This window comes from Mus caroli, unplaced genomic scaffold (assembly GCF_978045245.1).
Source record: "Mus caroli unplaced genomic scaffold, Mus_caroli_1 scaffold_18, whole genome shotgun sequence".
In the NCBI taxonomy this organism is placed as follows: domain Eukaryota; kingdom Metazoa; phylum Chordata; class Mammalia; order Rodentia; family Muridae; genus Mus; species Mus caroli.
This window is the reverse complement of record NW_028227273.1, coordinates 69148900-69173662: the sequence shown is the minus strand read 5'-3', so window position 1 is coordinate 69173662 and position 24763 is coordinate 69148900. Positions and strand designations below refer to the sequence as shown.

Genomic DNA, 24763 nt, shown 5'->3' with positions numbered 1-24763 from the left:
TACTGATTGGCTAGGGACGGCGCGGCGGTGCGAGACAGGCACTGGTTGGCTGTGAACTCTATGGGCGGTCACTGATGGATTGAGGGCGTGGCATTTTGGTAAAGAGCAGGAGTTGGTTGGTTGGGAGCAGTAGGAGGACGACACTGATTGGTTGCAGTCGCCAACGCCAGTGTTGATGCCCACGACGCTGGTGTTGCGGACTCCGCGACCCGGCTGTGCACCCCGTGGGTCATGGTGCTGGGTCGCGGGTCGCTGTGTCTCCGGAGCCTGTCAGCGCTGGGAGCCACCTGCGCGCGCCGTGGTCTGGGTAAGTGTGTCTAGGCACTGACGCGGCGCGGCCGGGTGCCGGAGGCCGATCGTCGGTTGGGCGAGCCCTTGCTGTCTCCAGGCGCAGGTGCTGAGCGCCGCCGGGCGGGCGAGAAGCGGGGCCGGGCGTGTTGAGGGCCTTGGAATAGGCATCTGGCACTGGAGGGGTTCGTGGCCCGGGATCGAGGCAGAGGGCTGGCACCCGCTCCCTCCTGGCCAGAGTCCGACTCCAGTTTTGGGGTTGCGACTTCAGTTTCTAAGTCGACTTTTCCTCTTAACGTCTGATGTGGCGACAGTGGGTTGCCAAAGCCCCGGAGCTGGCCAGCCTGAATTCAGCTAGCCAGGAACTTTGGAACAATCGTGATTGAAAGTCTGTGGACCATCTTTATTAAGAAGCCCGCTCGTTGAGAACAGAAGTATGGGTCTCCATTTAAGGGATACCCCTTAGTGTCGCTGCGGAAGGCTGTTTAAGAGCTAGGCGATTTAAGAGCTAGGTACAATTACTACTGAGCAGCCGCTCAGCTTTTGGTGCCGCAGAAGCCCTTCTGGTGAGAAGAGGAAACTCTGAAACGTTTTTTGACGTCTGAGCAAATTAAAACGTGTCTGTGGATTTGACCTCAATTCAAACAGAATGTCCCTAGTTGCAAACTAAGGAGCTGGGAGCGATGAATTCCTTCCATAGGAGTGATCGCATCTTCTTCAGAGCAGTCAGGCTCTCTTCCGACCTAGAGTGGGTTGAGCACTGGTAATAACATGATCTTTATCCATGCAGGTTTGTTGTGTTTTGCCAGGAAGTACATAAAAGGGCTCCTATTCACCTGTTTCTCACCCTCCGCTGTCCATCGGTGTGGATAGTGCTAGGGCTTAGAGGAATTCAAATATTACAGAAACCTGATCTTACAGAAATGCTTATTTTGCTGAACATGAGAAGGGGGTCTGGAAAGTGCCCAGCTGTTGTGCCAAAAAAGGAGAAATGGGGATCAGGGTTGTGACAGAGCACTTCCCTAGAATGCTTAAAGCCCCAGCACCACAAATTCAGACAAAAGTACAGCGGAGTCCCTCCTTGGCTGCCTCCTTGGCCCACTCCAGGACAGTCCTTCGGTGATAAGTTCTCTGCCCCTCATGCTTGAGTCCCAAGCAGCAGTTTCTTCTTTTCAGGAGCTTGCACTGTGTGTTTTCCATTATGCTGGCCATAGCTGAGAAAATACTGTTCTCTCCTTGGGCTGGAGGCCTGAGAAGGGCTGAAAGCTTAGAGAATTTAACTCCGTTAGTGCAGATGCCATGACTGGAAAGTGAGCAGCCATGCTCTGGTGCCTTGTCCTGCCATCTTTAGGCCTGAGTCATACCACAGGCAGGTAGCACAGCCTGTAGGAACTCTTGAGAAGAAATACCAAGCTCCCAAGTCTAGGGTGAGGTGTAGATCTTTCAAGTTTCGAGTAGGAGCCCCTGGAGTTCTGTCCCTTCCCCTGCAAAAAAAAAAAAAAAAAAAAAAAAAAAACAAAGGAAAGAGATGGAGACAGAAGGATTCCTGAATTGAAAGCCAGCCTGGACTACACAGTGAATTTTGGTCTAGAAAGGGATACAGAACAAGATCTATTTAAAAAAAAATCAACCGGGGCTGGTGAGATGGCTCAGTGGGTAAGAGCACCCGACTGCTCTTCCAAAGGTCCGGAGTTCAAATCCCAGCAACCACATGGTGGCTCACAACCATTTGTAACAAGATCTGACTCTGTCTTCTGGAGTGTCTGAAGACAGCTACAGTGTACTTACATATAATAAATAAATAAATTAAAAAAAAATCAACCAATCAGGCTGGAAAGATGGCTCAGCGGCTGAGAGCACTGACTGCTCTTCCAGAGGTCCTGAGTTCGATTCCCAGCAACCACAAGGTGGCTCACAACCATCAGTAATGGGATAAAGGGCACTCTTCTGGTGTGTCTGAAGACAGCTACAGTGTACTCATATACATAAAAATAAATAAACAAACCTAAAAATATCAATCAATCAAACCCCAAACCTAAAAAGTACCCCCCAAAAAACACCCAAACTAACAATTCTGTACCTGTGAGAGGCTGACTTACGTGGTCTCTGCTTTCCTGAAAGATGGAGTGAAAGGATATTCCCTCGCCAGAACTTCAGAAAGCCAGCTGTTGAGCCACTGGGTACGAGGGGTCTGGCCGTTCTGAAGTCTTGGTGAGGTGTCTGAGGTTCCTCCTGTGTGTTGCTTCAGGTCAGGCCCTGCTGGGACTATCTCTGTGTCACACAGACTTCAGGAAGAATCTGACTGTGCAGCAAGACATAATGAAGGTTGAACTCCTGCCTGCCCTGACTGACAACTACATGTACCTGATCATTGATGAGGACACCCACGAGGCTGCCATTGTGGACCCAGTGCAACCACAGAAGGTGGGTGCCGCTCTTCCTGCCCCCTGCCCCCTGTCACCTAGTTCAGTGTTCATCCACTGGGTTACGACCACAGTCTTTATGGCTTTGTGGAAGCTAGGTGGAAATTAATTTATCCAAAACAAAGTTGTCAGCTGGCAGTGGTGGTGTGTGCCTTTAATCCCAGCACTCAGGAGGCAGAGACAGCTGGAGCTCAGAGGTCTGGCCAGCCTGGTCAACAGAGCAAGTTCTAGGACAACCAAGGCTACACAGAGAAACCCTGCCCAAAAAAAGGAAGAAAAAAAGAAAAGAAAAAAATCCCTAAACCCAAACAAACAAAAGCAAAAACAAAACAAGAGAAAACAAAGTTGTCTAGCCTGTAGTAAATGTGGTAGTGAGAAGGGCACTAGAGACCTCAGGCTGCTTTGGCAACCCAGACACCCACTGTTAAACCTCTGTCGGAACGAATGTGAGTCCTTAGATCAGGCTTCTCTTCCATGCATCTGCCCAGTGCTGTGGGAGCCTCGTTCGGAGCCGCTGGGGGTGGGTAGGTTTTAGGTGATATAAGTTGACAGAGAAAGGAAAAACCTTTGTGCCTGGAGCGTGGTCGGTCAGCAGAGGTGGCTGCCTGGGGGCTGGGCACCCACTCTGCAGGCAGGTGAGCCAGGCCCAGAAGTGTGACCGGCCTCTATTCCACCTTCCCCATGGCTATAGGTTGTGGAAGCTGTGAAAAAGCACCGTGTGAGACTGACCACAGTGCTTACCACTCACCACCACTGGTAAGTGCTCAGCCTGCAGAGATGCCTGCGGGTGGGGCCTGGCATTCACCTGCGAAGTTGCTGGACTTAGATGGAGCAGACCCTTGAGCAGGAAGGATTCTGAGAATACACCAAAGCTCCTGCCTGTAGCTCATCTTTTGGCTATTTTGTGAGTTCTTCTTTCTACCACCCTTCACCTTTTCTTCCACCCTTTCAACTCCCTGACACTAGGTAGGAGAGAGAAAGGGTAAAGGGGCAGAGGGTGAAGTTGTTGCTAGACTGCTTCCTGCTGATTAGGGGCATCGAGTTCCTGGGGCAAGTTTGATCTCTTAGCCTACAGAATATCTAATTTCATCTTCTTGTTGTTTCGTCTTTCCATGTGACTACTTAACAAACCATGACCAGGGCTGGAGAGATGGCTCAGAGGTTTAGAGCACCGACTGCTCTTCTAGAGGTCCTGAGTTCAATTCCCAGCAACCACATGGTGGCTTACAACCATCTGTAATGGGATCCAATGCCCTCTTCTGGTGTGTCTAAAGACAGCTAGAGTGTACTCATATACATAAAATAAATAAATCTTTAAAAAAAAAAAAACCCATGACCAACAGCAGCCAACAAACCACCTACCAGCAGCAATCCCCCCAAACATTTATACACTCTCTGAAAAGTTCCCAGAATCCCAAACATTACCCACTCATAGAAACTGCTGCGGGAAAATCATGCCTTTGATAGAGCACGAGACAATCCTAGTCACCCTCTGTGAACAGTCTGAAGCAGCCCTGTATCTGACACCTGGGATTAAGACAAAAACACAGTCTTACAGTATTTGTGTTTTTCAAAAGAAACCAAAAATTTCACTACACCTGCCTTCTTCCTCTTGGGCCAGTGACCTCTGGGTTCCACTAATGCGGCAACTTCCAGGGAAGGTACTTGTGACCTGTGAAGAGCAGAGGGTGTGACTAGCACCCTTAGACACAAGTGTCCACTGCAGTCTCCATAAAGCCAGGCTTCTCTGGTCACAGGAGGACCCCCCGATGGCCGCCTTCACATACTTAGGCTCACAAAAAGTAAAGAGAAGGGGGGGGGGTACCAGAAGGGGCAGGGATTGGGATGTAAAGTGAATGACGAGAGAGAGAGAGAGAGAGAGAGAGAGAGAGAGAGAGAGAGAGAGAGAGAGAGAGAAACATGTCATCCACATCAGAGAGAAAGAGTAGGTAGGCATCATTATTTTCTTAATAAGTAAAACCAAAAACCAACAAAATGGGAAGACAGAGGCAGGTGGAGCTCTGTGAATATAATGACTGTGGTCATTGTATAGACTGTAATCTCTATAGTGAGCTCCAGGCTGTGAGAGGTGTGGTGGATTGGCTTCTGTTGTTTGGTTGGTTTGGTGTTTTGAAATAGGATTTCACTCTGACACAGGCTGGCATTGAACTTGTGACTTTGGGATAATGTTGCTCAAAGAAGCCCTACTCCGACTTTTATTCTTTTCTTTCTTCCTTCCTTTGTTTCCTTCTTTCGTTTTTTAGTTTTTGCTTGTGTTTTGACCCAGGGTCCCTGGCTGGCCTAGAACTCGCCTTGGGTCTTTAGAGGTAGAAGAGGTGTTTGCTTGCCTCTTGTTTTCTTTTCTAAACGATGCCATGAAGAAAGCCAGAGCCTCTCTCTTTGACCCTGTCCTGGGAACTCCCAGTGATTTCAGTGATGTAAGGCTAACCTGTGCCTCCCTGTCACTCTGTCTTTGTGGCGGGCTTATCAGGGTCTCATGGCCAGGCCTCTGAGGCCTGAGGCTCCTTGGGGATGGGGAGTTTAGCCTTAGTCTTGGCCTGTGCCTCACAGCATGGCTGCTGTTTTTCAGGCTCCTTCCCCGGGGCTCCCTGTGGCTGTCACTTATCCCTTTGGGGATCTTGTAGGAGCTGCCTCACAGCCCCCAAGCCCTTCCCACACTTTGCCTTTTCTCTTCCACCTCAGTAACTATTATTTCCGATGCCTCTTTCCTGATAACGTGGAGGGTTCTGGATTTTTCTATCACCTTCTCTCAATGCCACCATTAGGTTTATGGCTGGACCTCAGGTTTGGCCTGTGGCCCACAGGACTATCAAATTGTGTTCTTACTTCTTGGTGGTGACAAGGTGATGAGGCCATGGGTCATCCTGGCCTGTGTGACCACTGTCCTGGAGGCAGTGGAGCAGAGGGCCGAGTCACATGTTCCTTCCTGTTAAGGAGAGAGAAGCCTGCTGCTTCGTGAGTTGTTTTGGAGTAAAGTAGCCAAGGGGCTGACAGGACATAGGTTTTTCCATTCCTCATCTTGGAGCTGAGGGTGACTCACAGTGTGACTCACAGTGTGGGGATATTCCTAGCTGTACCTGAAATCATGGCCCTGCTCTCTGCTGCTGTCTTAAAGGTGAAAGGGCTCCCTGGTGTCTGTCTGGGAGGTGCCTCCACCCTGGCTGGCCTGCACTCTGCATGCCAATCTCCCCAGGTGGGCAGTGCTGCGCTACAAGTTCCCAGCATAGCCTTTGCCAAGCGCTGGCCCAGACTGGGCTGTACATTAGGATTGCCTGGGGGAGCCCTCCCTGTGCTTCTGTGTACCTGGGAGCTCTCCAGGTGATTTCCTGTGCCCCACATCATGTGACACCAGGCCTGGGACTCTGTATAGGTTCTGATTTCTCTGTCCAGGGGTGTGCTGGGCACCTGAGGAAGTTGTTTTCAATGCCAACAAATGGCGCGTAAACAGTGGTCCCAGGTTGCCTGTTTCTACTGGAAGATGTATAGGCAAAGTGAAAAGTCCATTTGGTCAAGGGTTGAGGGCAAGCAAGCAGCCTGCTCCATTTGAACATGTTACCCCAGGCCTCCTGTCTGACTTCTAGGGACCATGCTGGTGGGAACGAGAAGCTGGTGAAGCTGGAGCCTGGGCTGAGGGTTTATGGAGGTGATGACCGCATCGGGGCCTTGACTCACAAGGTCACACACCTCTCCACACTGCAGGTACACACTAAGCCAGAAAAGAAGTATCTTTTATAGAGAAGTGCCTGGTTTCAATTTGACTCAGTTATGGAGGCAAAACCAAAATAGGCCGGTTTGGGTTTTTTCCTTGAGCACACCCCCCTGAAGCATCTGCACCTGCTAGGGCCATCCCCTAGCAGAAAGCATTGGCCCCTCCGTGTGTGTCCTGAGGCTACAAAGCCTGGATGGCTCTGCAGGTGTCTAGAATGCAGATAGATCCAGGACTGAGCACATCCAGGTGGTCAGCAAGGGGAGGGTCATAGGAGCCAACAGTGCTGCCACTTGCGATGGTCCAGCTCATCCCAGGACCTCTATTTCAGGTGGGGTCTCTCAGTGTCAAATGTCTGTCAACACCCTGCCATACTTCGGGACACATCTGTTACTTTGTGAGCAAGCCTGGGAGCTCAGAGCCTTCTGCTGTGTTCACAGGTGAGTGGGGGCTGGGAGGGGTGTGTGTGTGTGTGTGTGTGTGTGTGTGTGTGTGTGTGTGTAGACTCTGCATTGGCTGTGTGAGGAAAACTCCTGTGCAGAGAAGCAGGGGTTTCCCTGTCAGACCTAGCAGGGGCTGCATCTTCTCCAGCCCCACATCCCACATAAGGAAATGCAAAGGAGTCTGAGTTGTGTGTGGGCTGCTGCCCCGGGGGCCTGAAGGGGACAGCTCCATTTGTGGTGGTCACCCCTCTGCAAACTCCACCCCTGCCCTGTAGCAGCCAACTGATGGGCGTGGTCCTTCCTTCAGCCTTGCAGAGAGGCTTGGGATCTGGGCGAGGCCAGCACAAGGCAGTACCTGCTTCCCCGGCTTGGGTGACGTGAACCCAATGGCCCCTGCAGAGCCAGAAGCCTAACTTTTCTGTGGGCGGTTCATGAGACCGAGCCAAACCCTGGGTTAATGTGTGCAGCTCAACTCAGTCCACAGTAGGTTTGTCCAGAAGTCAGAGGAATTTTCCACATTTGAAGAAAAAATGGAATCCTCACTGGTGCTGACTGGGAGCCCGTGAAGCAGAGCAACCTCGGGACAACAGTGCTGAGCAGCCTGGGCCTCCTGACCGCTGGGACTGGCGTGTGCAGGGGCCCGGCATGTACAGGGGGCCTCCTAACCACTGGGAGCAGGGGCCAGTGTGTGCAGGGGACCGTGTGGGGGCCGAGACCGTGTGGGGGCCTCCTCCAGTTGTGATGCGGTCCATGAAGATGGGCTGCCATCCCATGACAGTTACTGGGGCTCTGAGCCTGGCTGGAGGGCAGGTCCGCTTGTCCTTAAAGAGGTCCTAGTAGGGCTTTCAGGCGGGAGAAGTGGGGTGGAGGCTTAGATCTCCTTTGGGAAACATGAAATTGCCCAGGAACCCCAGCTTGTTTTTAAACATGATACAGAAGGGTTTTTGTGTTGGATTTTGGTTTTTTTTTTATTTTTTAAAGATTTATTTATTTATTATATGTAAGTGTACTGTAGCTGTCTTCAGACAGACCAGAAGAGGGTGTCAGATCTCATTACGGATGGTTGTGAGCCACCATGTGGTTGCTGGGATTTGAACTCTGGACCTTCAGAAGAGCAGTCGGGTGCTCTTACCCACTGAGCCATCTCACCAGCCCGGATTTTGGTTTTAGACAGGGTCTCTGTAGCCCAAGCTGGCCTGGAACTTGTGGCAGTCGTCTGCCTTAGCCTTCTGGGTGTGTGGGTTACAGGTGAGAGCCAGCACACCTGACTTGAAAATTTCCTGTCTCCATCATGGCATTGTGTAGTTCATGCTCAGGCCCTGGGCTCACCTCCACCCTGCCTAGCACTGGTTCTCAACCTTCCTAATGCTGCGACCCTTTAATACAGGTCCTCATGTGTGGTGACCCCCAACCATAAGATTATTTTCATTGCTACTTCATAACTGTAACTTGCAGCTCTTATGAATCTCAGTATAAATATCTAATATGCAGGATATATGATATGCAGCCCCTGTAAAGAAGTTGTGACCTACAGGTTGAAAACTGCTCTATAAAGTTGAGCGCTGTAGCATGGAACAGGACAGCACCTCTGAGCGCGCCTGCTCAGTTGTGATTGGTGGCTTTGGCTGGGGTTTTCTGAACTGCAGTGCTGCTGTGGTGAAATGGTGATAAGCATCCGGCCCTCAGCTTGTGACCACCAAGGTTAATCGAGGTGTAGACTCAGCTGGCCCACCTCTGTGGGCATGGCTGTGTGTGTGCCCTGCGACAGGCTCTGTGCCAGTGTCTGTGAGAGCAGATGGCAGCCCCTCTCTTTCAAGCTGTCATGGACTGATAACAGGAAGCCACATCAGGACATGCCAGCCTTGGGAGAAGGTGTGTGTGTGTGTGTGTGTGTGTGTGTTTTGGCTGTCATTCCCCAGGTACACTGTAATGGTTAATTTTTTGTCAACTTGATACAAATTAGAGTCTTCTGGGAAGAAAAAAAAAGCTTGAGAAAAAGGCCTCCATTAGGTTGGCAAGTCTGTGGGGAATTTTCTTGATTAATAATTGTGGGAGGGCCCAGTCTTCTGTGGGCAGTGCTGCCCCTGGGCAGATGTGTCCCGGGTTCTATAAGGAAGCAAACTGAGCAAGCCAGTAAGCAGTCATCCTCTGTGGTCTTGGCTTCAGTTCCTGCTTCCAGGTTCCTGCCCCTTCATGGGAGCTGTAAGATGGAGAAGGTTACCAGGCAGGGTGAACTAGCTAGCATGCCTGGGTTCTTACATGAGTTCTGGGCATGAGGCTCAGTTCCTGAGGCCTGAAGGCAAGCATTTTCCAGCTAGCCAATCTCCTCAGCCCCGTTCTATGTTGACACTGGATGGAGTCCAAGGCCCATGTGTCAGGCAGGTTCTGCGTCCCAGCCCCAGCTGAGCTTAGGGCTGGGTCCCTCATGACTCTCTCCTGACAGAAGGTACTCGGTGTCATGGTGAGTGCCACAGGATGTAGGGCCCGTGATGTCCTGCCCTTCCCATGACTGTTGGTGGGCAGCACCTGGCCTGTGATGCAAGGTTTCATCATAGCGAGGTACGCTGGGGCGCGCTCTGGCATCAACAGTGAGGGCCGGTGGTGAGGCATGTACTGCTCAGTAGCCCACAAAAGTTGAGCCAGCTGCCACTCCAGCTGACCTGATGGGAGCTGGAGTGGAGAGTGGAGGCGGGCACAGCCTTAGAAGGTGTGGTGGGAGGGAGGGCCAGACATCTGCAGCTGTAGTCTAGGATAAAGCCTGCCAGGCAGAGAGAGGTAGACTGGGCACTGAGAGGCAACAGGGGATAGTACTGGGGACTGAGGTGTTTAGAGCTTCAGATTTGGAATCCCTCCTTGTGGCGCCCAGGAGGAGTGTGGTGCCTGGCACCATGAGAGCCCACTGAGCTAGCCACAGTGGAAAATCCAGGGGTCTGTAGGGAACAGAATCAGTCAGGTTGTCCCACCAATGCTGGGCAAGGCCAAGAGCAATGCTAGTCTGGATATGGAGGAAGAATGCCTCAGATGTTCTCAGCAACAAAGAGAGAGTGTCAAACATGGATGCCAGGAGGAGCGGGGCATCCGAGGATCTAGGGAGGGCTGCTGCGAGATGGGCGTGGACTGGGCTTGTGGTGATTTCAGCTAAGGTCAGGGGACCCTGGGTTCCAGGCCCAAACAGTGGCTTAGTGGCTGTGGTTGAAGCTGACAGGATGGATTGTTGTGGACAGCCTTGTGCCATGTTGGCTGAAGATGCCTTTTGGTGTATGGGTGCCAGTTGGGGGGCTGGGGGACTAGGGGCCTGAGGGTTATGTCCTGTTGCCTGTCCATAGGTTGGGGCTTAGCTCTAGGTGCAGCAGGGCGGTGTATGAGCTGACTGTGAGACACTGTCGCTGTGTTTTTCAGGTGACACATTGTTTGTTGCTGGCTGTGGGAAGTTCTATGAGGGAACTGCAGATGAGATGTACAAGGCGCTGCTTGAAGTCTTGGGCCGGCTTCCTCCAGACACAGTAGGCAGTGCCTCCCTTGCCCAAAGGACCCGCATGCTCTAGGAGCATAGCTACTGCATGCTGGGCCCACCCTTCAGGCCCCCAAACTGTCTCTGCTTCCCCGGCTGGCCTGTGTGTGGTGGATCCTCTGAGCAGCCTCAACTCTAAGCTGAGGGGAGAAGTGGGCAGAGCCATAGCCTTAACAGCTCGTAGTATCCTCTAGTGCACACACTGTGTGGGCTGCCAAGTCAGGCTGAGACATGACATGGTCCTGTGTTGTCTTTTTCTTCAGAAAGTCTACTGTGGTCATGAATACACCGTAAACAACCTTAAGTTTGCACGCCACGTGGAGCCCGGAAATGCTGCCATTCAAGAGAAACTAGCCTGGGCCAAGGTGAGTGAGCATGGCTTAGGTCTTGTCATGGCACAGGGCCTCTCCAAGGGCCTGGATGTTGACACACAGCACAGTCCAGACAGCAGGTGGAAGCTAGGTGTCACCAGCTCAGTGCTTGTCACTGCAGTAAAATCTAACTGGAGGACACACACAGTGCAGGCCTTAGACTCTGCATCTTAGCAGAAGGGGCCCAAGCTACAGGGTCCAGCCTTGTTCCACACACACTGAGCCAGTTGATCCTCATCTGAAGTGGTTTAGGCACCAGTGAGCCCAAGGCAGTGGCAAGAGCTTTGTTGGAAACCAGGCTCTGCCTTCCTGTGGTTCACTACAGATGTTATGGTGAGCTGTGCACACCTGGGAGGTGCAGCTTTCTCTGCCAAGTTCAGGAAGTGGTGCTTCCCTGCATAGATGTCCTGTGCCATTATTTAAAATAAACACTCTATCCAGCATCTTTTCCAAATAGCGAAGCGGGTTACAAAGTAACACTAGAAAGTTCCCCATACCTGCAGTCCCAGCACTTGGAAAGCTGCCTGGTGAGAGAGAGTCAGGAGTTAGACTAGTCTCAGCTACTTTGTGTGTTCTTAGCTAGCCTGGGCTACATGAGACTATCTCAGAAAAACAACAATTCAGATGCTGAGTCAGGTGCAGTGGCACACATCTAATCTACTTAAGAGGCTGCAAGTTCGCTGGGCAGTAGCGGCACACGCCTTTAATCCCAGCACTTGGGAGGCAGAGGCAGGCGGATTTCTGAGTTCGAGGCCAGCCTGTTCTACAAAGTGAGTTCCAGGACAGCCAGGGCTACACAGAGAAACCCTGTCTCAAAAACAAAAACACAAACAAACAAACAGGAAAAAAAAAAAAAAAAAAAGAGGCTACAAGTTTAAGGCCGACCTGGGCAGCGAAGTGCATCAAAGCCATCCCCTCAGAAAAAAACGTCAACCCTCATAATTAGTTAATCATATTCATCTTAAGAGGATGCATTTAGTATTCTCATAAAGGCCACACTGTGTGTACACTGTCCATACCATAATACTGCCCGGCAACTTATTTTACTCCTTTATTTCCCCTTGGTGCTGGGGATCAAAAGCAGGGCCTCACAATGCCAGACCAGCAACTTTGAGGGTAATTCACACGCATGCGAGTGTCTTGGATGAAACCTGTAGTTAGATGAGCTTTAGACAGCACACACCCACGTATCCCTGCCATACCTGAGCTAGACCACACTGCCGGATCCCCTCGGGAAGGCACTTTTTAAAAAGCTTTGATTTTTCATATATGAATGTTTGACCTGCATGTACCTATAAGTGTCACATGCATGACTCATACCCATGGAGGCCAGAAGAGATCATCAGAGCCCCTGAAACTGGAGTTACAGGTAGCTGAAGGTTCCCACGTGGGTGCTGGGAACCGAACATACGTCCTTTGCAAGAGCAGCCAGCGCTCCTAACCACTGAGCCACCTTTCCAGCCTCTCCCCCAACAAGGCACCCTTGACTCTCAGCACCTTGTGTTGGCAGCTGCCCTTCTCTAGAGGGTCCTATAACAAAACCATGAGCTCTTCTCGCCTCTCTAGCTCCTGCTCAGTCTGTGTCACATGGCTCGGTCCGGGAGTTCATCTGTTAGCTGTGCTTCCTGAGTCACGAGTGCAGCTGCTGTGCCTGCTTGTGCGTGTCATTTTATTCATGCTTTGTTGTTTGTTCCCGCCTTTGGGACTGTGTTTAAAACTGGACTTGCTGAGCCATACAGCCAAGTGCATGTTTAACCCTCAGACTGGTTTTCAAAGTTGGAAAACGGATCCCGCTGTTTAATGCTTCCCTCTTGACGACTGTAGTTCCTGATGCTTTGCGTGGTGACGGAGCATTAGTGTTAGCAGTCTTTTTATAACCCCTGGTTTTGTGTGTCCTGGCCATGAGGAAGATTCACGTGGGTGGCTGCAGCTCTTGTCGCAGCTCTGTCCCTCAGGCCTCCATGTTAGCCAGCAATAGTTGGACAAGAGCTACATGGAGAGCCCTGCGTGTATGAACTCCTCAGCTTTGGTTTAGCTCTGTTAGCATCATCTCTGCGCTACTCAGGAGCAAGGCTATCCATGTGAGGTGGTGGCCAGTGCCCTCTGGCAATCCACTGCTCGGTGCTCCTCAGGTACTGTCTGGGAGCTCCTGACACTGTGCTGGGAGCCCAAGTCACCCACTGCCCCCTGCCACGCTGCTTCTCTTGTTGGGGGCCTTGCTCTCTTTGCTTTTGTTTTCATTGTGTGGAACACAAAGCTCACAGTAATAAAGACAGGACTAACCTGCCCCTTGGAGGCAGCATAGAGACAGGACTGGCATAGTAGGGCAGCAGTTGACCCTCGGGGACATCAAGACCACTGCTGGTCCCTCACATGAGCTGTCTGCCCTGGCCACTCTTGCTGTGCCATCTGGGATACACTTGAGTTTCTAGATCATTGAGATATTTGAAAGGTGAGACTCATTGAGCCCTAAGCGACAGTGGTATCTTTTACAGGAGAAGTATGCCATCGGGGAGCCCACGGTGCCATCCACCCTGGCAGAAGAGTTCACCTACAACCCCTTCATGAGAGTGAAGTAAGACGGTAGTGGGGCTCTCTCTTGACCGCACCCCTCCTGTGGTAGCTCATGCCTTATGACACGAGATGAACCAGGGCTGAGCCCATCCTGAAGTGTGTGGGCCTGACCCTCATACCCCAGCTTTATTAAGAGTACCCAAGAGGCAGGCTTTGTCCCATAAATATGATATGCTTTTCTTAGCATCTTGCAAGGATGTGAGGGACCCAGGACCCATTTGGGAAGTGGCTTTGGAGGGCTTCTTTAAGGATTGGTGAAGCTCTGGGCCTCTGGGCTAGGTAGGCAGTGTAGAGCTGGCGGCTTCCATTTGTGTTTTGCTGGGAGCGCCTGCTAGGCTTGCTTAATCCCAGCAGTTTTCTTCCTGCGGTCGTCCCAGGCTCTGGGAACGGGCTGTTTGTGTGTTGCCTGCAGCCTGTTCTCTTCTTTCGCCGTCCCAGGGAGAAGACTGTGCAGCAGCATGCTGGTGAGACAGACCCTGTGACCACCATGAGGGCCATCCGCAGGGAGAAGGACCAGTTCAAGGTGCCTCGGGACTGAGGCACACCCATGCCGGGACAGGGACTTTTAACCGAGTGGCCTGCTGCTAATGCAGGACGGTCTACTTTTCAGTTAATTCAGAGCCCTTAGCTTGTGTTATCAAATGTTCTAATGCATATTTATAAGAGAAAAAAGGTTTAAAGTATTTATTCCCATAACCTCTGCTTATGGACTCTATATTACCTCTGGCTCTCCTGGTCTATAACCTCAGGGTCCTGTGGTCACATGACATCCAGTTTGCCCCAGTTTGTTAGAGGTGCTTGCTCTGGGAGGGACTGAGCCTGGGTAGGCCTCTTGACATCCTGGCTCTTTGGGAAGGAGATGACTGGCACCTCTCTGGGCTTTTCCTCCCTTTTCGACTAAGCCTCACGGGTAGCGACTACTTCCAGGAATTAGTACCTGTGTGTGTCTGTGTTGACATTTTCATGAGATGCTTCTGTGTCAGTGTGAATGGACTTGAGTCTTTGAGAGCAAGTTGGGGCACAGCCTGGATCTCAGGTTGCCCTGTCAGAGGCCTGAAGCCTGGCCTCAGCGAGGCAGGCTTCTGATGTGTGTGAAGCTGGCCGTTTGCCAAGGCCCTTCTTTGGGTCAGACTGCTTCTGGGTTGGCCACCATGGAGGCTGTGCTCAGCGTTGTGAATTCTCAGCAAGAGTTACTCTGGCACCCCTGCCCTGAGCAGCCTGGAGCCTGTCATTAAGCGTGTCAATAGTCCCTGTTGGCCTCCACCTTGTCCTGTCTCCTCCTGGGAGAGGTTGGATCTCTGCATTTGCTGAGTTGAACCAGTGTGGCTGTCCTGGGAAGCTGCCACCCGCCGTGGCTCTGCCTCTGTCCCCGCATTACAGCTTTTCCTCTTCTGCTCCCCTCCTGCCTCTCCAAGGCTTTTCTTTTCCTTCACACACCCAGACCGTATTCCTGTAAAGTGTTTCCCTTATTCCTGGAGTCTGGTGGCTTGCTTCAGTAGACCATCCTGTGTCCATGCTTTGATGGCCAGCTTGCTGTCCTATGCCAGCCCCACAAGCCGTTACTTTAGTTTTATAGTTATTCGTTGCCAGGGAGACAGAGTCCAGAGCATCCTGGCATCCATTCACATCAGAATGGGGAACTCTGGGATTGAATTTGGAGGTGCAGCTCTGGTGGGGGAGAGGCAGCTACAGCATGGCACCCACCATTACCCAGCCACGCTGTCTGTCCAGCTGCCTTGCATTGCATTGCTGCTCTGTAGTCCTGACGGCTGCAGCCTGAGCAGACAGAGTCCAAGGTTTAGGACACAACGTGCCCTCACCTCTTCTGACCAACTGGCTCTGGACTCAGGACTTTTTCTCCCCCAGCCATTCTCCTAGATTCCTAGGGCCTCACGGCACTTAGGAGAACTTTATTATAAAAGAGAACAAAAGCTGGGCATGGTAGCATATGTTTTAATCTCAGCATCTGGGAAGCAGAGGCAGGAGAATCTAACTTAGTCTAAGAGTCCCAGCTGGTTGGCACCTGGTATACTGTGTTCTGTGTTCCTATCCCTCGTGATCTGAGCTTCTAGTCACTGGTGTCTGTCCAGCTGGAAGAGGCAGGCTTCTGGTCTACCTACCAGTGTAGATGTGTGCCTTCAAGGGAAACAGAGGCCAGGGTGAGAATAAAGAATTGGATGGGTGGCACAGGGTGGGGGTGGGGACAGCACTAGAACCTAACCTGCTCAGGGGTAGCCAGCTCTTTCTGTCCTAGGGCCCATCCCTCTGTGTGAGTGTCAGAGGCAGGAGACCCATCTCTGCCCTCCGATTTATGGTCTGCGTGAGAGCAGCTGACACGCTGGGCGTGGAAGAAGACATTGCTTTCCTCTTCCTACCCCTCAGCTCCACAGCTCAGAGTCTGTCTGCTCTGAACACCTACCCTGGCTGCAGCCCTGTAGGCTCTGCCTCCCCACCCCCGTTTGTCACCAGTCATCAGTCTCCTGCCATACCCTGGGCATGGGTAGAAGACAGGGCCCAGTGCCTGGTGCTCAAAGACTCACCAGCCACAGTAACTGGAGATGACACTGTCATCCGACTGAATCAGAATCACCACTCCACGTGACAAACGCTCTTTGGGACAGATCATGTCTCATATGCCAACTCACAGAGCCTAAAGTATTTAGTGTGCTCTCTAACCAAGTACAGTTAGAGAACCGGGCGCAGTGAGCATTTCCAACACTAAGAGAGTCAGGAAGAGAAGGGGGTACACAAAGCAACAAGCACCATGCTGGGTGGAGAGACATCTTTATATAGAATATATATTTATATCTCATGTATATGTATATATATATTATAGGGAGGCAGGGCAGCCGGGGAAGGCACTGGGAGTGAATCTAGGGCCTCACACACCCCAGGCAATTATTCTACCCGTAAGGTTTACTTTTAGCCCTAACAGTTTTATAGCTTTAAGCACCTACTTGAGAAAACAAAAAGTCTCAAAAATGCAGGCTGTACCTTAACAAGAAAACAAGTGAAACTCGAATGACCAGAAGGAAAGGCTGGGGTACAGAGCTCAGAGATAGACACTTACTGAGCATGTGCAAGGCTCAGCCCATCCTCAGAGATAGACACTTACTGAGCATGTGCAAGGCTCAGCCCATCCTCAGAGATAGACACTTACTGAGCATGTGCAAGGCTCAGCCCATCCTCAGAGACAGACACTTACTGAGCATGTGCAAGGCTCAGCCCATCCTCAGTGAATGGGCGTTTAAGTCAACTCAGTGCTCTGGTCCACAATCGCATCATGGCAAAGGCTAAGGAGAAGCATTGCTTAGGTTTGGGGCCAGCCTCAGGTACAGAGTGAATTCAGGGATACACTGGGCTACAGAGTAATACCTGTCTCAAGAGAGAGTGGAAATTCATAAAACAGAAAAAAAAGCTCTTTGAAGGGATGAACAAAACTCTGACCTACCCTGGATCAAACTTAAAGATATAAATTACAAAAGTCACACAGACAGAAATCACTCTTGCTTGTATGGAAGTCACCAGGCTTTGTTTATGAGGACGTTCTAGGAGAAACTGAAACTGGAATGGATAAATCCTTAGAAAGACATGAATCACTGCAACTGGCTAGAAAATAATGAGCTGGGGTGGTGTTTATGTGCTTCTCAACTCCTTGGGAGGCTGCAAATTGCTTGAGGCCATCGTGGGCAACACAGCCAGATGTGGGGGTGGGGTTATTTGATTGACACTAGGTCTCTGTAGTTGAGACTGGTTTCAAACTCCTGATCATTTGTATCCGCATAAGATTGGATTTGGAACACATCTATACCAACTGAAGTCTTCCATGGAGAGCAGAGGCCATAGAGCTTCATCGGTGTATTCTGTCAGTTACATCAGACACACGAATGTTTCAGAATACAGAGGTACTGCTCCCAACCCACTTACCAGGTGAATATTTCTCTGCTACAAAGGGCCAGGAAAGATATCACAAGACAAAAAAATCCTTGATATCACCAACCCAGATTCAAGTTCAGCAACATTATATGCCATGGCCCTGTGGGATCTCCCTCAGCAGTGTAAGGTTGAACATCAGCCAGGATAGCTAGTGGACTGTGTGACTAGAGAGCAACACGTACAGGATCTCAGAAGAATGATGGCATAGTCCACCATTAATTTACAGAATAGCTCCACAAATACCGTTGGGAGCTTTCTTTGCTGACAGAATGCCCCTGTGTGCTTAACCTGTGGCCACGAGAGACCCACAGCCCTAGCGACATCAGACCACACAGTTTACCATCTTACAGTTTGGAGGTTGGCAGCTGACATGGCTCTCATGGGGTGTCAGCAGGGCTGCACTCCTGAAGGTTCTAGGAACGTGTCCTTGACCTGTCCCACTTCTTAGAAGCCTCCTGTATTTCCAGCTCACAGCCCCTTTCTCTGCCTGCAAAGCTGGAGACCCTGGTTGAGTCCTGATTCAGCCTCCCCATCACCTTCCTAATCCTTCTTCCTCTCCAGGACCCCAAGTTTCCCTTGGTCTCACCCGGGAGCTCTCACTAAGGTCAATTCCCTCTGCCGCGTAAAGGTCACCGCCACTCGTGGCAGTCATGGGTTCTAGGGATCAGGACATGGGCATCTCTTATTTATTATATCACCTTCTAGAATTTGTGAAAATGGTGCACCCAGCACCAGAGTTAATGGTGTATGGCTTAATCTTTCCCACGCGGGCAAGGGAGAGACATCCACTATTGCCGTGCCGTAGGGCACTGCAATAAGTCATTAAAAGGCTTGCCAGGGTTTTATAAAAAAACTAGAAGAAGGTAAGCGAACGGCACAGCCCCACACAGCAAATCCTAAGGAGTCCTGTTTCCCACTGGACTTAAGGTGTTCAGAATCCTTGGGTTGTAAGAGGAAAGTAAACTCATTGCGTCCCTACATACTAGTTAGTAATCCAAGAGTGAAATAAAAGCAGTTCTTCTCTCAAGAGCATCAAACTCATAAAATACCAAGGAAGCACTTTATCAAAGTGTAAAGTTTACACAGGGACGATGGCAATGTTAAGGGAAATGAACAAGCAAAGGCAGTGGGCAGGATGGTCAGGCTCATGGATGAGACCACTCACTAAGAGGCTGGCTCTCCACAAGCTGATCCACAGATAAAGTGCAGCCCCCAGAAAAATCCACACAAAAACATGTTTGAGAAAGTGACAAGCAGGCTTTAAAATTACATAGGGCTCAAAGACTCCAGATGATCCAAAACAACGTTGGAAAAGAGCAAGGTTCCAGGACCCGTGGCCACCTAAAACTAGAAAGCACGGCCATGACGTGCAGTGTGTGCGAGGACAGGGCTGACACCAGGCTCGGAAGCTGAGTGAAGAATAGACCGTTACGCTTGTGCCCCGTTGGATTTTCCTTTGTTGGATGCCAAGAGCAGTCTTTCCGACAGATGGGCTGGGCCACTTGGGCTTGTTCAGAGGAAACATGAATGAACGCACATAACGTGTAAATGGAGAACTAAAGAGCTCTGGACTGAAATTTGGAGAAAGGAGTAGTACAAAATATAGGTTCCTGGGTTAGGCAGTGTTCTTGGATGTGACATGCAAGTCTTGAGCCAGAGGAGAAACAAATTGATATTCTTCAGAATATCAGATATTCCGAAACTTGCAATAAAAAGACATTCTAAAAAGAAATAGACAAGTTTCAGACAGGGAAAATTTACAAAGTATACATCTGGTAATATCTAGTGACATCTAGTCTCACGTCCATACGAAGTCTTAGAAAAACAACGACCTTAGCCCAGGGCTGGAGAGGTGGTCCTGTGCTTCAGAGCCCTGACTGCTTTTACAGAGGACCTTGGTTCACTCCCCAGAACCTAAAGGTGCCTCACAGCTGTCCCTGCCTCCAGTTCCAGGGCTCCAGGGCTCTCTTCTGGCTTCAGCAGGCACCAGGTTTGCATGTAGTGTGTATACATACATTCAGGCAAATACTCAGACATTTTTTAAAAAAACAATTAAGGCTGAGAGATGGTGCACACCTTTAATCCCAGCACTTAGGATGCAGAGGCCAGTGGATCTCTGTCGACTTGAGGCCAGCCTGGTCTACAGAACTAGTTCCAGGACAGTCAGCCCCCCACCCTTCTACCCCCACAAATCCTGTCTTGAAAACTAAACCAGCCAATCAATTAAAAAAAAAGCAAAATATACTTTTTCAGAAGAGATGTTAGAATGGCCAGTAAGGTACACGAGAGGGGTTGGAGAGCTGTGCAGTGATGTACTCACCCTGCAGACATAAGGGTCTGAGGGTGGACCCCTCGCCCACATGGATGCTGTTTGTGGCCATGCATGTCTATAGCAGCAGCACCGGGGCACGGTCATGCACACACACCAAGCTCTCTGGTTTCCTGGTCAGCCAGACTAGACAAAGAGTGGGCCACGGGTTCAGTTTAAGACCTTGCTTCAAAAAATGTCAGAAAAATGCTAACTGATGGCTTCCACATATTTGCATACACACATCACACAAAAATATGAACCATCCTGATTTTTAAGTTATATTACCAAACAATAATATCAACACCATGGTACTGGCATAAAACAGACATATTTATCAATGGAGTAGAAATGAACACCCAAACATAAGTCCACATAGCTACGACTGCCTGATTTTTTTTTTTCATAAAGCCAGAACTACACCTTTAAACAATACAGCATCACCAGTAAACAGTGGTCAGATACTCACATGAAACATGATTCTTACTCCTTATCCTGCACAGCCTCTAGATGGAACGAGGATCTCCACCTAAGACCGAGCCCTCGAATCAGAGGACAAAGTAGACAGGGAATACACGTTAACTTTCAGGCCTGGGAAAGGATTTTCAGAACAGGCCCCTGATGGCACAGGCATTAAAACCAACAACTGACAAACGGGACCACCTAAAACTAAAAAGTTCATGATCAGAAAAACACACTGTCATGTGTGTAAAGAGACGTGCTGCAGAGAGAGCGCATCACCAGCTCCACATCGGCAGGGTTAGCATCTAGAATCTACAGACGACAACAGCAAACCCTGAACACAGCCAGAAAATAAGCAACCCAGCTAGGAAATAGGGCAGAGAAGTAAATGTATCCCAGAGGACAAGACGCGCATGGCTGAGAGACAGCGGAAAAGCTTGCTCACCATCTCTAGACACTAGGAAAAGGCAAACCAAAACTACTTCAAGATTTCATCTTAACTGAGTCAGAGGGGCCAAGATTTAAGAAAACGAACAAACAAACAAAAGCAGATGTCAGCATCCATGTGGGGAAAGCGAGGCACTCGCTGGTGGGAAACCGAGCCATTTGAATCCCAGTGAGATAAAGAAAACCCCCAAACCCCAGTACACGGGATGTCAGTCAGAGGAGAAGTTCCTCAGAGAGCTAGAAAGAGCTTTGCCCTGTGACGTAGCTCTCTCATGCCTGGGCAGATACCCAGAGACTAACGGTAGAGACACTGCTTGCTGTACCGTTCCCAACAGTCACAAAACAGAAACACCTAGGTGTCCATCAGCTGATGCACGGATAGTGAAGATGTGGCCCATTTACACAGCAGAACATTATTCAGCTTGTGACAAATAAACTGGAGCTGGAGAGACGACACTTGCTGTTCTTCCAGAGGACCCAGGTTTGGGTCCCAGCAGCCACATGAGGTGGGGCAGGACCACCTGTAACTGCAGTTCCAAGAGATAATCCTCTGGCCTCTGAGGCCACCAGCACACATGTGGCCTACACATATACATTTTACAAGTTGTTGTTTTTTTTAAACTGATCAAGAACTTCACAGGCAGCTGGGTAATGGTGATGCACACCTTTAAACATGGTACTCGGGAGGCAGAGGCCGTCAGATCTCTGTGAATGTGAGGCTACCCTGGCTTACAGAGTGAGTTCCAGGACAGCCAGGGCTACACAGAGAAACTCTGTCTTGGAAAAAAGAAATGAAGGAAGGAAGGAAAGAGAAAGAGAGAAAGAAACAAAGAAATTTGCAGGCAAATGGATGGAATTAGAAACATTCTGGGCTTTAACTGCTAGGTTTAACAGGCCTCCACCCAAAAACAAACAAGAAACCATTCTGAGCACGGTACCCTGGATTTGGAAAGACAGACGCCATGTTTTCTCTCACTTGGGGACGTTAGCTTTGAATCTTCAGATGTGTGTGCTGACCTGGAGTGTTTGCAGAACTCAGGAAGTTATTAAAGGCCTCAGAGGGGACTTCAAGCTTTGGAGAAGACAAAATGGTTCACAAGGTTGAAGGGGGATAATGAAATAAGCAGAGTCTCTGTTGGGGACTGGTTCTAATGGTTTGTCCTCATTCAGCTCCCCAAGTCACACAGGAATCTACTGTCCAGATGCTGAAGGGTCCCTGTCCCCAATTGTTTTTGATTGGTCAATAAAGTTATTAACAGCCAATGGCTGGGCAGGGAAATGGAGGAGGGACTTTTAGATTTACTATACTAGGGACAAAGGGAGGAAGAAGGAAGAGTGTAGCAACCAGCATCCACGGGTTACTGGATTCCTGAAAGGAAAGCTGGGGATGGATGGGAAGGACGGCGAGAGAAATAACAAACCAAGACAAAGTTCTCTGATCAAGGCTCAATGTTTTAATTCTAGGGTCTGAATTTAAAGGGGGGGGACCCATCCCCCCACTTTGCCAGGATCTCATCAGGAAAACAAGCTCAGCTGCTCAGCAGGTCGTGGCTTCTTGCAGGAAGCTGCAGATGTGGCAGACAATAGACTGCACCTAGGTCAGAAGACCCCACCCTAGGTGGGCTGGCAACTGTGGCAAGCAAGGTCTGGTTCAGCCCGCTCAAGGCTGGGGGGAGGGCACAGAACAGAATCGCTGGGGCTGGCTTACAGTTTCAGAGGTTTAGTCTTATCATCATGGTGGGAAGCATGGCAGTGTGCAGGCAGACATGGTGTTAGAGAAGGAGCTGATAAGAGTTCTGCATCTTCTGCCGGGCGTGGTGGCACACGCCTTTAATCCCAGCACTCGGGAGGCAGAGGCAGGCGGATTTCTGAGTTCGAGGCCAGCCTGGTCTACAAAGTGAGCTCCAGGACAGCCAGAGCTATAAAGAGAAACCCTGTCTCGAAAAAAAAAAAAAAAAAGAGTTCTGCATCTTGTTCTGACTGTAGCCAGGAGAGAAGACTGACTTCCAGGTAGCTAGGAGGAGGGTCTCTTTGCCCACACCCGCAGTGACACACTTCCTATAACAAGACCACACCTCCTAAAAGTGCCACTCCCTGGGAGATGCATATTCAAACCACCACAAAGGGATGAATCAGGGTGAGGAATGGGAAGTAAAGAAGAGACTATAGGGAGGGGGAACTAACCCTAGAGGCTTTGGGGCAATGGGCTATGTACCTAGTCTATGTTCCTCGTTTCCAGTCGAGTTGAGAGGTGGAACCCCGGTGAAACCCAATGGTGGTAATTCTCACCTACATGGAATGGAAGGAGTTCCCTCATGTCTCCTGGACCCCTGGCTCCTGTCGAAGTTACTGCTCCCACAGCCCCCACAGGAGAAGCTCACGTACACAATGTCCCAAGCTTCTGACCTCCTAGACTCCTCCCAGTTACCTAGCAACAGCAAGATACAAGCCCACTATAAGAGGGGCTGCTTGGCCCCACCTCACTCTCTCCTCATCCTCTCTCTCTCTAACCTCTTACTCTCTAGCCTTTCCTCTTTCCCTCTCTTTCCCCCTTCCCTCCTCTTGGCCATGGCCGCTCTCTCTCTTTCTTTCTACCTTTTCTCCTTTCCCCCTGCCTTTCTACAATAAAGTTCTAAAACCATAGACTGTCTCTGTTCAAGGCCAGCTGTGCTTGGATGATGGGATAGGCTTTCTCTTAATGAGCTGTGCCTAATCTCCCATCAGGTCTTCCTACACTCCAGCCATGGATCAGACTTAGGACTCTCGCCTGCATGGGAACCTCTCTCCCTCTGCCCTCTCTCCAGGGCTGAGAGTGTTGCCCTGGGGCCCCTGGTATCAGAGCTGTCCCTTGTCCACCCCCCATGCCTCCCCCTGTCGAGTGGGGTCCAGTGGCTTCACACAGCCAGATGCCCACCCGAGGCCAAGTGGAAAGTGTCCGGCAGTCCTCCCACATCTGCCTGCCCAGAGCACAGGAACTCTGGCTGGACATGGGCATTCTCTCCCTCCCCTCTCTTTCCCCCACACTCCACAGCCCCACAACAGACCTCTTGAAAAAGCCACATGGAACCCTACTGCCATAGAAGATTCCTGAAATATATACAGAGTACTGGCTATAGCTCAGCAGTTGGAGTGCTGACTTCTCCCCAGAGGGTTCATTGCCAGCACCTACCTGGCACTTCACAACTGTCTCAACTTCAGTTTTAGGATAACAGCTGCCATTTTCTGGCCTCCACAGGCACCAGGCATGCACTTTGCTGCACAGACATATCTACAGGCAAAACACTCACACACATAAATTAAAACAATTAGTTTTAATGGAGCTGCCCATTAAAGGGCACAACACCCCAACTAGATACTGTTTGCTAGCAAATGAAAACTCCAGTACCAGGGATGCGTTTGTGGGTTGTTGACCAATAAGGCCCCATAGCCCAGCACTTGGGAGACAGAGGCAGATGGATCTCTGTGAGTTTAAGGCCAGCCTGGTCTACAGAGTGAGTTTCAGGACAGCCGTAACTACACAGAGAAACCCCGTCTTGGAAAAAACAACAAAACCAAGAGACAGAGAGAGAGACAGAGAACTCCCCCAAAGATACCCAAGCATTCTATGCTATTGCCAATACCCTTTGCTACCATCCAGAGCTTGACAGTAAGGCCCCGTCACTGAAGACACCACATACTGGATTCAGTCTGGAGAAGTCAAGCAGGTTACTCACTGGGTTCTTTACCCCACCACCTAGATGTCCGCATGTATGGTAACGCCTGTAAAACCAGCAGCTGCACAGAAGACAATGGAAAGTCCCAGCTCTGAGGACTCAGGTGGGAGCAGCAGTGACTGGGCTAGGAGAGCCTGGTGCATCTGATCCTGGTGCTGAGGCAGGGAAAGAATGAAAGCTGAGCTCTCCCTGAGTGTGGCAGATGGTACAATGTGAATTGTGGAAAGCGACATAAAAGATTATAAAAGTACCTAAAGGGAACATGTTTAGGTCCAAATGTAAACAGGACTCAAAACTCTAGTTTGATCAATCAAACGACATTTCAAAGCTGTGAAGGGTTAGCCGGGGTGGTGGATGGCTATGAGCCCAGTGTGCTGAGGACTGGGCCAAAAGGATCATCCTGAATTTGAGCCCAGTCTGGACTACGCAGTGAGATCTTGTCACAGAAATGTAAAATCAGCCTCAGCAAGGTGACACAGGCTGTGATCCTAGCACTTGGGAAGTAGAAGCAGGAAAAGCAAGAGTTTAAGGCCATCCTTTACAATATTTCAAGTTCAAGG

The 24763-nt window shown here is 50.2% G+C and overlaps 1 protein-coding gene across 2 annotated transcripts; it reads left to right on the top strand.

The window, feature by feature from the left end:
• The first annotated feature begins 25 nt into the window (after positions 1-25).
• On the top strand, positions 26-14033 carry Hagh (hydroxyacylglutathione hydrolase). 2 transcript variants are annotated; one of them, XM_021186152.2, is made up of 9 exons: positions 26-307; positions 2537-2712; positions 3403-3467; positions 6314-6431; positions 6770-6878; positions 10281-10384; positions 10656-10757; positions 13259-13338; positions 13776-14033. In XM_021186152.2, the coding sequence occupies exons 1-9, from the start codon at positions 232-234 to the stop codon at positions 13873-13875; spliced, it is 930 nt and encodes a 309-aa protein (XP_021041811.1). In that variant the 5' UTR covers positions 26-231; the 3' UTR covers positions 13876-14033. The 2 variants fall into 2 exon arrangements, with proteins under 2 accessions (XP_021041811.1, XP_021041812.1); XM_021186153.2 differs by lacking the exon at positions 26-307 and adding an exon at positions 345-394.
• The last annotated feature ends 10730 nt before the right edge of the window (positions 14034-24763 follow it).